Source organism: Littorina saxatilis, linkage group LG7 (genome assembly GCF_037325665.1).
Source record: "Littorina saxatilis isolate snail1 linkage group LG7, US_GU_Lsax_2.0, whole genome shotgun sequence".
Taxonomy (NCBI): domain Eukaryota; kingdom Metazoa; phylum Mollusca; class Gastropoda; order Littorinimorpha; family Littorinidae; genus Littorina; species Littorina saxatilis.
This window is the reverse complement of record NC_090251.1, coordinates 51,557,054-51,569,061: the sequence shown is the minus strand read 5'-3', so window position 1 is coordinate 51,569,061 and position 12,008 is coordinate 51,557,054. Positions and strand designations below refer to the sequence as shown.

At 41.9% G+C, this 12,008-nt stretch overlaps 1 protein-coding gene and 1 long non-coding RNA gene across 2 annotated transcripts; both read right to left on the bottom strand.

Annotated features, from left to right (window-relative positions):
* Positions 1-930: 930 nt before the first annotated feature.
* On the bottom strand, positions 931-4,914 carry LOC138971768 (uncharacterized). Its single transcript, XR_011457362.1, has 2 exons — positions 3,872-4,914; positions 931-3,552 (listed from the first exon to the last, which is right to left on the bottom strand). It is a non-coding gene; the product is annotated as an uncharacterized lncRNA (long non-coding RNA).
* An 8-nt stretch (positions 4,915-4,922) lies between these two features.
* On the bottom strand, positions 4,923-11,796 carry LOC138971767 (protein Hikeshi-like). The gene is made up of 4 exons (XM_070344570.1): positions 11,662-11,796; positions 11,062-11,191; positions 8,467-8,571; positions 4,923-6,444 (listed from the first exon to the last, which is right to left on the bottom strand). The coding sequence occupies exons 1-4, from the start codon at positions 11,689-11,691 to the stop codon at positions 6,113-6,115; spliced, it is 597 nt and encodes a 198-aa protein (XP_070200671.1). The 5' UTR covers positions 11,692-11,796; the 3' UTR covers positions 4,923-6,112.
* Between the last annotated feature and the right edge of the window lie 212 nt (positions 11,797-12,008).

The following is a 12,008-nucleotide window of genomic DNA, read 5'->3' as shown; positions in this document are numbered from 1 at the left end:
TGCGGAGTTGAAGCGAAGCACGACGACAGGTTTGTCGCCTTCGCCCGTCACCTTCCAGGAGATTAGAGCGTGGTCCGCGATAATGGTGGTCAGAATAGACTCCACAGTTTTAGGTAGGCCTAAAACTGACATCTTAGTGGCTGTTGTTGCTGAAAATGTCGAACTTTTGACACAGCAAATGTGTTCGTGTCTTGCCACAGCGACCACCCAGAGAGAGAGAGAGAGAGAGAGAGAGAGAGAGAGAGAATGTGCTGCAAGGACACTATCATAATGAAACATAACCACGATGATTCTTTATAAATACTGTACCACTCAAAACATACCACATACAACATTAATCCATGTTCATTGTGCACTGTGGAACCCCCCTTCACAGCCCCCCACTTGAAGACTCCCTCCTTCACAGCCCCCCACTTGAAGACTCCCCCCTTCACAGCCCCCCACTTGAAGACTCCCCCTTCACAGCCCCCCACTTGAAGACTCCCCCCTTCACAGCCCCCCACTTGAAGACTCCCCCCTTCACAGCCCCCCACTTGAAGACTCCCTCCTTCACAGCCCCCCACTTGAAGACTCCCCCCTTCACAGCCCCCCACTTGAAGACTCCCCCCTTCACAGCCCCCCACTTGAAGACTCCCTCCTTCATTTCCAGGACTTTCTGCACATGACCTCTGTTTAGGACCCGATTTCAGGACACAGCGCTACAAAAGAAGCTATACGGCCCCAGAGAAGACTTGGAGAGGACAGCACGTTTCGCCCTGCAGTCCGGACTGACGATCTAACAGCGAACGACAAGAAGACCCGATTTCCACAGATTTTTGGAGGTCTTAAAAGGGGGTTCCACTGTATATCAATTTCATCTCCACATGTCTGTAAAACTGCACAAGTCGGCTCAACAGCCATCAAGCAAAACAAAACAAAAAGAAAGAAAAATCATGTCATGTTTTTTTATTTAAATTGATGGCACAAATCGTTCTTCCATTCCTTTTAATCAAAGATTAGCTAAAGAGACAATAACAACAAACGTTCTATGAATATGACATTCAATATGCAAAATTGAAATAAGGCTGCTCAATTCTCAACATCAAGAAAAAAAAAAGTCTTCTGTCCCAGTAAAAATTGCACTGAGTAACAATGCCACGTGGTTGTAGATTGTTTCATCAGCAGAACACAGATAAAGCAATGACTTAAATTTTAAAAAACAAGACAAAAATACAATTGCACAAACATTATTTCCCAAGAACAAAGCACTGTTGTCCGTCATTGTGATCAGTGCCAACAAAACTAAATTCACATCACTTATTCTGCCTCATCAAATCCAAGCAAAATTGTGCAATGTAGTATGAATGTATTAGAATCTGCATGATATTCGTAATACCACAAAAATATATTTTATTGCTCAATTACCTCAAGCAATGGTAGTATGGAAGTTTCGTCACCGATTTTGGAAGAACATTTACAGGTTTTTGTTAAACACAAAAATTATGGATAAACCATCCCCACATAAACAGATAAACTGTCGCATATCTTGAAAACATCTCCGCAGCAGTCTGAGTTTGAACACACCATGACACCATACAGCTGCAGAATGCCTGAGCACTGAGCTAAATTTAGCTACCACATGCATAAGCCAGGTTTTGGCAAATCACCCAAAAGCTGGTCACAAGTTGGGGAGTGTTGAACCTAGATTTTCTGCTGAAGCTCAAAAGACAGTGGAAAAATCAATGTGCTGTTCAAAATTTTGATTAGATGTAGATGTTTCATAATAATTTTCTTTACAACTCTGCGTTCAGATGCTTCATGTCAACAGGAACTGTTAAAGGTGGTCGTCTACATTTTTGCTTTTTTTTCAATAATCTTATCGGTTAGATTTCGCTAAAAAGTTATGTCAGATGATGAATGAACCATGGGGAAAAAAGTTATAGAAAAGAAAATATATGTAAAAAAAGATTTTATTTTTGGGTAGCGTGACTCACGCTTCCAATATTTTGTTTTCTGTTTGCTGAGAACATGTGCTTTGCCTAAAAATACTGACCAATCAAATTCATGTCACTATGCTTATAGCCACGCCCAAACAAGTGCAGCAACAGTTTGACACTGGAGCGCTGTCCACGCTTTTTTTTAAACGCACGAAATGCACAGGATTTGAGAGGAGTTTTGCGCTTGGCATTTTCCAAATAAGGATATCCTACTATGAGTACTACGCTGGAATACTACAATGAATTTTCAAACGGCTACACTGGCTTCGTCTTTCCTGATCGAAAGGGGGTGTATTGTTGATATTTGTAAATAATAGACTCTGCATTTTAATTGTCAAATGTCGATTTCGGTATAAAAATGTAGACAAGGACCTTTAAGAACATGATGTCAGAACATGTAATCAAACAGCACCTTTTTGGTAGTATTCGGTAAAGGCACAAACGTTTCTAGCAGGTGATGAACTAGCTAGATTAAGTGTCACAATCACCAAAGTCATTATACTACTCAGACTTTTTGTTCAAGATTCAGACTTCCAGCGTGTTAAGAAGAAACTCCCACAGAAACTTTGTATCATCATGAAAGCTTTGCACAACACATAATGCAAAGGCAAGACAGACTCTTAGTTTCTGTAACAAATACTGCACACAATACTTACTAAGAGGTCATTTCTGCTGGGCAAAAAGCTAGCCCTCTGAATCAGTTGAAACATCTTGATGATAAAACCAATAATCCAAGTGTGGATGAATGTGAACCACAGGCAAAGAACATAAAGCAAAGAAGAGTCATCACTTAACACTTTCTACCCCACCTATGTTGACCAAGTTTTTTTTTCCGAGACAAGCTGTGCTGCAGCAGGTCACTCAGAATTGTAGTAACTGTGTAGTAACTGTATATCAACACGCTGGAATGCAGGCGTTAGATGGACGTTACAGGAAGCGACTGAAGCTAAAGTCTGAGCGGATATATTCGTACCTGGTCAGATAGAGCCATATGAGTGGGTACGGATATATCCGTACCTGGGAGACAATAAGTTAAGGTATCTGACAGACAGAATCAAATGTGGTTTGTCTCAGACTCGGAGAAATGTGTCTTTTATATGAGCATTATCAATTAACACACTGAACACAGAAGGAATGACAATGGCCACGACTAGAAATACTGAAAACATTTCAAGACCTAAGTTTTCAAAATATCATTGTTAAGAAGAGCAAAAGCCACAATTGTCAACGCAATCTCTGTATCTTTGAAGATGATAAAAATCTTACATGTTATGCCATAGGCCTTATGAAACTGATATTTTATTCTCCAATATTTCCTTGTAAAAAAAAGTGTGAACTGAAAACACATGCTGAGCCTTCTGAAGGCATCCACAAAATGATTTACATCCACTTGCCTTTTGCAAATTGTTTGCAAAACACTTTACTGGAAGGATGCAAACAACCACTGTTATCTTACAACATACATAACAAGACACAGATCCTTTTGAACAAAAGAAAAAAGCCACTGAGCTGCGTAAACTCAATTTTGTTTTTCTTGTCTTTCCTGTCTGGCGTGTAATATTTCGTATTACTAAACCTCATGGGTGTTACTGGGAAAAATCAAAAAACCTGAAAGGCAGGGGTCCAAAATGCTCAAGTTTGAAAGAAAGTTTCTGGACACCGACGAAACCAAATCATAATAAGCAAGATGGCGGCAAATCTAAGGGAGCGAACCGAGAAAGCACGCGAACCGGTGTCAAAAGTCGGATCGGAACCGCTGCTCGTTATTTCAACTTAGCGAAACGAAGCTTTTTTTTTGTTTTTTTTTGAAAACCCGGAAAACCGGAATTTCCGGCTTCAGATTTTTTCAAAAACCGGAAATCCGGCAAAAGCCGGAAGAGTAACACCCATGAAACCTTTATGCTTGTAAAATAAAGTTTGTTCATTCGTTCGTTCATCACAGAGCAGTTAAAACTTTGCAGGCTGTTAAATTTTAGTATGTGTCTAAGTGAACAGATTTCTTATCCCATGTAAAAGTCTGAACAGATCCGTGCTGATTTACAAGATTGTTTTCATGGACAGGAAGGTATCATCATCATATATATAAAGCTCGTTCTGTGTGTGTGTGTGGGGCGGGGATATAGCTCAGTTGGCAGCGCGCTGGATTTGTATTCAGTTGGCCGCTGTCAGCGTGAGTTCAATCCCAGGTTCGGCGGAAATTTATTTCAGAGTCAACTTTGTGTGCAGACTCTCTTCGGTGTCCGAACCCTCCCCCCGTGTACACTACATTGGGTGTGCACGTTAAAGATCCCACGATTGACAAAAGGGTCTTTCCTGGCAAAATTGCTTAGGCACAGTTAATAATTGTCTACCTATACCCGTGTGACTTGGAATAATAGGCCGTGAAAGGTAAATATGCGCCGAAATGGCTGCAATCTACTGGCCGTATAAAATTTCATCTCACACGGCATCACTGCAGAGCGCCTAGAACTGTACCCACGGAATATGCGCGATATAAGCGTCATTGATTGATTGATTGATTGTGTGTGTGTGTGATGACTAAAGGCTCCGAAACGGCTGCATCGACTGAGACAGGAATTTCAGGGTATGTTCTTTGCCCCTCCGGTCGTGTCACAGGCTACCTTTGGAAAAGCAAACTTCAAAGAAGTCGTGTAATTCGAGTGTGTGTGTGTGTGTGTGTGTGTGTGTGTGTGTGTGTGTGTGTGTGCGCGCGTGAATTGCTTGTCACAAATTTCGCTGTTGACCAGAAGGCAACCAACAAGAGCTCACATACAAAACCAAGCATAACTTCCCAAAGTACTGTGCTTCCAACCAAGTACAATATACTGCTTGCAATCTTAAGCAGACATGCAACGATTCTTGTAATATACAAATACTTAACCTTGTTAGAAAATAACTATAGCGCACGCCCCTTTCCAGACCTTCCATTTCTCAGCCCCCCCCCCCCCCCCCCCCCCCCCATATGACACCCACAACAAAAGTAACATTATATACTCATTTCACATTGCACACTCTCATGCACAAAGACACTCCCATTCAAGCACCTGTAATGTAAGTCCAAACAGAACAGTCCAGGAGTTCTCTGTCACACAATCACATCATGTAAACAGCAAAACAAACAAAATGATTCCAAATCTGCACAATCATTAAAGAAAAGGCATACACAGCTGGGATGGCCAAATCATCCGCCCGGTCGCCAGGGGCATTTAAAAATCCGCCGGGCTAATAGAAACCGCCTGGCAACTTGCCCGCCTGGAAGTGAAAAGTCTGGTCAAATGCAACATTTTTAGTTGTAATTTCGAGTTTCAAATCAAATGCAGCAACTTTTGTATGCACCGGACCAGCAACATTTCTGGCGGGCTAGTGACTCTCTTGCAGTTACTCTCCCGACTGGCGAGTTAAAATGTTGGGATTTTGGATTGGATTGGATTGGATTGGATAAGATTTACAGTCCAGTGAGGTTACCCTCATGGAAATTAGGGCTGCTTTCTCCCCGGGGAAAGCGAGCTGCCATACATACGGCGCTACCCATATATTTTTTTTTTTTCCTGCATGCGTGTATTTGGCCATCCCTGCTCAGAATTGCAGCTGTTTTAACACAAAGCTGAGACATTTTCATGGAAAGAAAAAGCCCATTCACACTAACCCACACATACACACACACAAAATAATTTCTTGGATGTAGAAGCTTCTCGATGTCTTCAATAGACGAATTCCACAAATAACTCTGTCAGGTGTGTATGGGTTGTGGCACAGTGACCTTTCCATGCAAAACTCGGACAGACACTGAGGGGGGGGGGGGGGGGGGGCTAGTCAATAGCGAGGGGTGTGGCGGAAACACGTGCTCAGATCCACATGTTTCCGACACAACTCTGGCTTGTGATTGGCTCGGCCCCTCCAGTGTTTGTCCGAGTTCTGCAAGGAAAGGTCACTCTTCCACAACGCATACAAACCTGACAGAGTTATTTCCAAAAACTGTCTATTGTGCACTCTGCTGCAAACTGTACACCTAGTCCCTCATTGTGTCTGTTTCCCTGTTTTTGTCGGTCGTTGGACACTGAGACTAACTAACGTTTAGTTCCCTTGGTGTTTCTCACACTTCTCAAACCATCCCAGTGAAACAAACCCAGCACCACTCACGACTTCCAAAAGTTTGGATTCTGCGTCATACGCCGCTGAAAGGCCTCATACCATTTGTGAAGGGTGCTTAGAGGCACGTACGTCTCAGAGGGGTTCGGCATCATCTCCGCCTGCTTAACTGCGAAGGACGTGGCGAAATTGAAGAAATTCTCCAACATCTTTGTGGAGAACTCCATGAAAGGGGCGAGGGACGTCTCGCTGTGGGACGTGACCGGCGTCTGCTGAGACAGCTGAATGAGCGGCTCCACGGAGATACCGATCTGAGCCAGGTGAGACTGCTGCAGCGCCAAGCTGCCAAAGTGGATCTGGCCATCCATTTCACAGCTACCTAAAACAACACAGAATTTGTAGGTGTCAAAATCAGACAGGGCATACAAGTCACAACTGGCTGACAGGAACAGGCACCAAAAAGCTGCGGAGAAAACGACAGCTGAAAACGGTTGCCTGCTGTTTCTACTTAAAAGAAGAAGACTACAAGGAAGAAGAAGAAAAGATACATGATGCAGGAAGACAGCCAGGCCACAGAGCAGTGAAGGGAAGTAACTGCTAAATAACGCAGTCCCACAGATTGCTTCAGATTTTATGATCTCCATGCTTTTTGCCATTTGCAAAAAGAGGCATTGTTAATAACTTCCAAGGTAAAGCACAACCATTTCACTTATTCTTCTGCACTATGATACAGGGATGGCCAAATCATCCGCCCGATCGCCAGGGGTGAGTACAAACAATCTGCCGGGCTAGTAGAAACCTGTGGTATGTACCGGGCCAGCAACATTTCTGGTGGGCTAGGGACTTTCTTGAAGTTACTCCCCTGGCTGTCGAGTTTAAAGGCACACCCAGCTTCACGTATACCATCAGTTTCTGGTCACAGACACTGTCAGGCTTTTACACACAGTACAAACACCCTTTCGTTTAAACACTCACCGCTTGAAAACATCCTAGGTGCCCTCCGTAAAGAGCGAGCATTTTTCAAAGAATTTATTTTTGCGTGGCCAGCCAGATTGTCTAGTACACCACAATCGGACGTCTCGTTTTGGCGCTAGAACTAACTTTTAAAATGTAAATAATACATTGACAGCTTGTAACACAAACATTCTTAAGTCATACAAGATTTCTTTTTTCATCAAGACAAGATCAGTCCAACTCGAAGTTTTGAAAGTTTAAAACAAGTCGCGTAAGACGAAAATACAATATTTAGTCAAGTAGCTGTCGAACTCACAGAATGAAACTGAACGCAATGCCATTTTACTCGTAGCATCGTCAGGCCACCGCTCATGGCAAAGGCAGTGAAATTGACAAGAAGAGCGGGGTAGTAGTTGCGCTAAGAAGGATAGCACGCTTTTCTGTACCTCTCTTTGTTTTAACTTTCTGAGCGTGTTTTTAATCCAAACATATCATATCTATATGTTTTTGGAATCAGGAACCGACAAGGAATAAGATGAAAGTGTTTTTAAATTGATTTCGACAATTTAATTTTGATAATAATTTTTATATATTTAATTTTCAGAGCTTGTTTTTAATCCGAATATAACATATTTATATGTTTTTGGAATCAGCAAATGATGGAGAATAAGATAAACGTAAATTTGGATCGTTTTATAAATTTTTATTTTTTTTTACAATTTTCCGATTTTTAATGACCAAAGTCATTAATTAATTTTTAAGCCACCAAGCTGAAATGCAATACCGAACCCCGGGCTTCGTCGAAGATTACTTGACCACAATTTGAACCAATTTGGTTGAAAAATGAGGGCGTGACAGTGCCGCCTCAACTTTCACGAAAAGCCGGATATGACGTCATCAAAGACATTTATCAAAAAAATGAAAAAAACGTTCGGGGATTTCATACCCAGGAACTCTCATGTCAAATTTCATAAAGATCGGTCCAGTAGTTTAGTCTGAATCGCTCTACACACACACACAGACACACACACACACACACGCACACACGCACATACACCACGACCCTCGTTTCGATTCCCCCTCGATGTTAAAATATTTAGTCAAAACTTGACTAAATATAAAAAAAAGGGAGCCCGGAAGCAGGCTACGCAAAGTAGTGTTTTCCCAAGCAGACAAATTGTCTGCCTATCGCTTGCTTCTTTGAAGCCAACCGCCGCCGACAAGTTTGTGTGACTCGCAGTCTAAAGCCAGTCTCTTTTATACCTTAACCAAGAGACTTCTCCAAAGTACTTTTTTAAACAACAGTTTTGGTTGATCTCAAGATATTCCATTTCTGTCAGCTTTTTGCATCATTTTCTGTCAAAAGCAAAGGTAATGTTCAGACATGGAAGAAATGACTCACTCAGAATCAAATCAAATCAAACGTGAAAACTGAAGCAAGACTTACTGGGTTTCAAATTCCCAATCTTGAAGATGACACTCGGCTTTTGGTTGGATATGTGTCCGAGCAAGAGCCACACGGGTCCCTCCGGCCGCGGCCAAGAGAAGTATACTGCAAACCAAACAACGCAAAGTAAAGAATGCAGTGGAACCCCCCTTTTAAGACCCCCCCAATTGAAGACTTGACCATTTGAAGAAATTGCTTTTTCAGATTTTCTGTTCATAAGCTCTGTAAATTTACCTCCATATTAAATTTAAGACTCCCTCCTTTTTAAGACCTGATTTTTTCAGATTTTCTGTTCATAAGCTCTGTAATTCAAGACATAGGAAGTACAATGGTGCTTATTGGCTCTTTCTACCATGAGATATGGTCACTTTTAGTGGTTCACTACCTTATTTTGGTCACATTTCATAAGGGTCAAAGTGACCTTGACCTTGATCATATGTGACCAAATGTGTCTCATGATGAAAGCATAACATGTGCCCCACATAATTTTTAAGTTTGAAACAGTTATCTTCCATAGTTCAGGGTCAAGGTCACTTCAAAATATGTATACAATCCAACTTTGAAGAGCTCCTGCGACCTTGACCTTGAAGCAAGGTAAACCAAACTGGTATCAAAAGATGGGGCTTACTTTGCCCTATATATCATATATAGGTGAGGTATTGAATCTCAAAAACTTCAGAGAAAATGTGAAAAATGTTTTTTAGGCAACATTTATGGCCCCTGCGACCAAGACCTTGAAGCAAGGTCAAGATGCTATGTATGTTTTTTGGGGCCTTGTCATCATACACCATCTTGCCAAATTTGGTACTGATAGACTGAATAGTGTCCAAGAAATATCCAACGTTAAAGTTTTCCGGACGGGCGGCCGGACAGACGGACGGACGACTCGGGTGAGTACATAGACTCACTTTTGCTTCGCATGTGAGTCAAAAACAATGCCAAACATGTGAATTAATAAAAATAAAATAAAATAAATTTTACACATTTTTTTTTATTTATGAAAATCGTAGTCTTCACACGGATAGCGGAATGGCATATTTTTTGCAGAAAATCGTAATAAATTACGCCAAAATCGTAAGGGTAAACAGGTCTGTACAACGAAAAAGATCATGCAATCCATTTTAGAGTTCTGTGGGTTATAGAAATATAATGAAAATACACAGCAAGCATCCCGGGAATCAAAATATGACTGCTTAGATCAACAGTAAATGGCTATGGGAAAAGTTAATCTGTAATACACATACAAGCCCACCTGTGCGTACGAGTGTACATGGGAGTCGCAGCTTATGATTGCAGAAGTAGAAGTAGATACAGACAGTGGAACACACTTCTTAAGACCCCGCATCTGTAGACCGCCTTTTTACATTTAGTCAAGTTTTGACAAAATGTTTTAACATAGGCAGGGAATCGAGACGAGGGTCGTGGTGTTTGTATGTGTGTGTGTGTGTGTATGTATAAAGCGATTCAAAGAAAACTACTGGACTGATCTTCATGAAACTTCATGAGAGTTTCTGGGTATGATATCCCCAGACGTTTTTATCCTTTTTTCGATGGATGTCTGTGATGACGTCATATCCGGCTTTTTTGTGAAAGTTGAGGCGGCACTGTCACACCCTCATTTTTCAACCAAATTGATTGACATTTTGGTTAAGCAATTTTCAACAAAGTGCGGACTATGGGATTGCATTTCAGCTTGGACGCTTAAAAATTAGTTCATTAGTTTGCTCATTAACGTTGTCATTAAAATCGAATTTCCAGAAACAGATTAAACAATGATTGCATTGTATACCTCATCTTCTCCTGAATTCGAAAATATACAGATATGTCATGTTTACAGTTTACTCTAAAAATGTGCTCAGAATGAAAGAAAATAGGATCAGTAAGTATTACGGACGCATGCTTCACGGCGGCGAGCGTGACCTGTCTTGGTCTTCGGTATGGTTAGCCGAGACTATCAGAATGTAGTCTCGGCGATGATTGGTTTGTGGTGTTGATCTTGACTTAATGTTTTTATATCGCTTCACACGACTTCTGCAGACATCCTATGTAAAATTTGCCTCCTCCTTCTTTTTATCCTTCTTTGTTCATGGGCTTAGACTCCCACGTTCACTCATGTTTTCAGCACGAGTATGACCGTTTTTACCCTGCCATTCAGGCAGCATACGCCGATTTCGGCGGAGGCATGCTGGATATTTGCGTGTTTCTATAACCCACCGAACTCTGACATGGATTACAGAATCTTTTCCGTGCGCACTTGGTCTTGTGCTTGCGTGTACACACGAAGGGGGTTAAGCCACTAGCAGGTCTGCACATAAGTTGACCTGGGAGATCGGAAAAATCTCCACTCTTAGTCTTAACCCACCAGGCGGCAGCGACCGGGATTCAAACTCACGACCTTCCGATTAGGAGGCCGACGTCTTACCACGATGCCACAACGCCGGTCAATTTGCCTCCAAATTAGGACTCTCTCCTTTCTCAGATTGTTTGGAGGTCTTAAAAGCGGGGCGGGGGTGAAGAGGGGGTGGGGGTGTGAAGAGGGGGGGGGGGGAGGTGTTTCATTGTACAAAAGAAAAAGATATTGTATAGGGCACCTACCTGCACCACCAAGCCCGTCAGGAAAAGGCATCTGACCGGTCATGAAAACGACAACATGGTTAATATTATCTGCTTCTGGAATGTTGAACAGGAACTGGTTCTCGCTCACCTGTTGAGCGTCTGATTGCACCTGCACAGGTAGAAAAAAAATCATAAAAATATCTTATTAAGCATTTTACAGGAATATTGCTTGCCTCTGGCAGAAACATTGAAATTGTTTCAGAAGTTTTGTCGCGTCACTGCTATAAAATGCAAAACATAATCATTAATTTGATGTAGTAAAAATGGTTCTAGGAGGTTTACAACTTGATTTCCATCTCATGTCGGCATGCCACACGGTCTCGACAAATCAAGAACAGCCAGAAATAAACACACACACATACACCCTTATTCTTCTTTTAATGTCTACGCTTTTAACAATATTCGTTACCAACAGAACCAAGAGCGGACCGAAACATTCCAGAATTGCGATCTTTAAACCTGAAAATGTGTACAAGACGGCTACTCGAATTTTAAACTTGTTTCTTTTGTTCCAGAGGTATCCGCAACGTTATCAAAGTAAACAAACGATTCAGTCTGACCGCGATCTGCTACACTTACCAGACGCCCCGACACAATGATGCCGAACATGTCTTAAACGGTAAGCAAGCTGCTTGCTGTCTTGTCAGTCAGTTTTCTGTCACATCCACTGGATGTCTTCGTTTAAAGTTATTCCCTCAGGCTACACAAACAACGCGACATGTGCCGGAAAGAGAAACAATAAGGGAAATAACTCTAAATATGTCTGGTCCGCATAATTATACTCGATGTTTATCGTACTCCGACATAAGGATTGCAGCGTGTGTGTGTGTCACTGTACATATCCACTGTGTGTGTGTTTGTGTATGTATGTGTGTGCGTGAGTGTGTGTTAGTGTGTGTGCGTGAGTGTGTGTTTGTGTGTGTGTG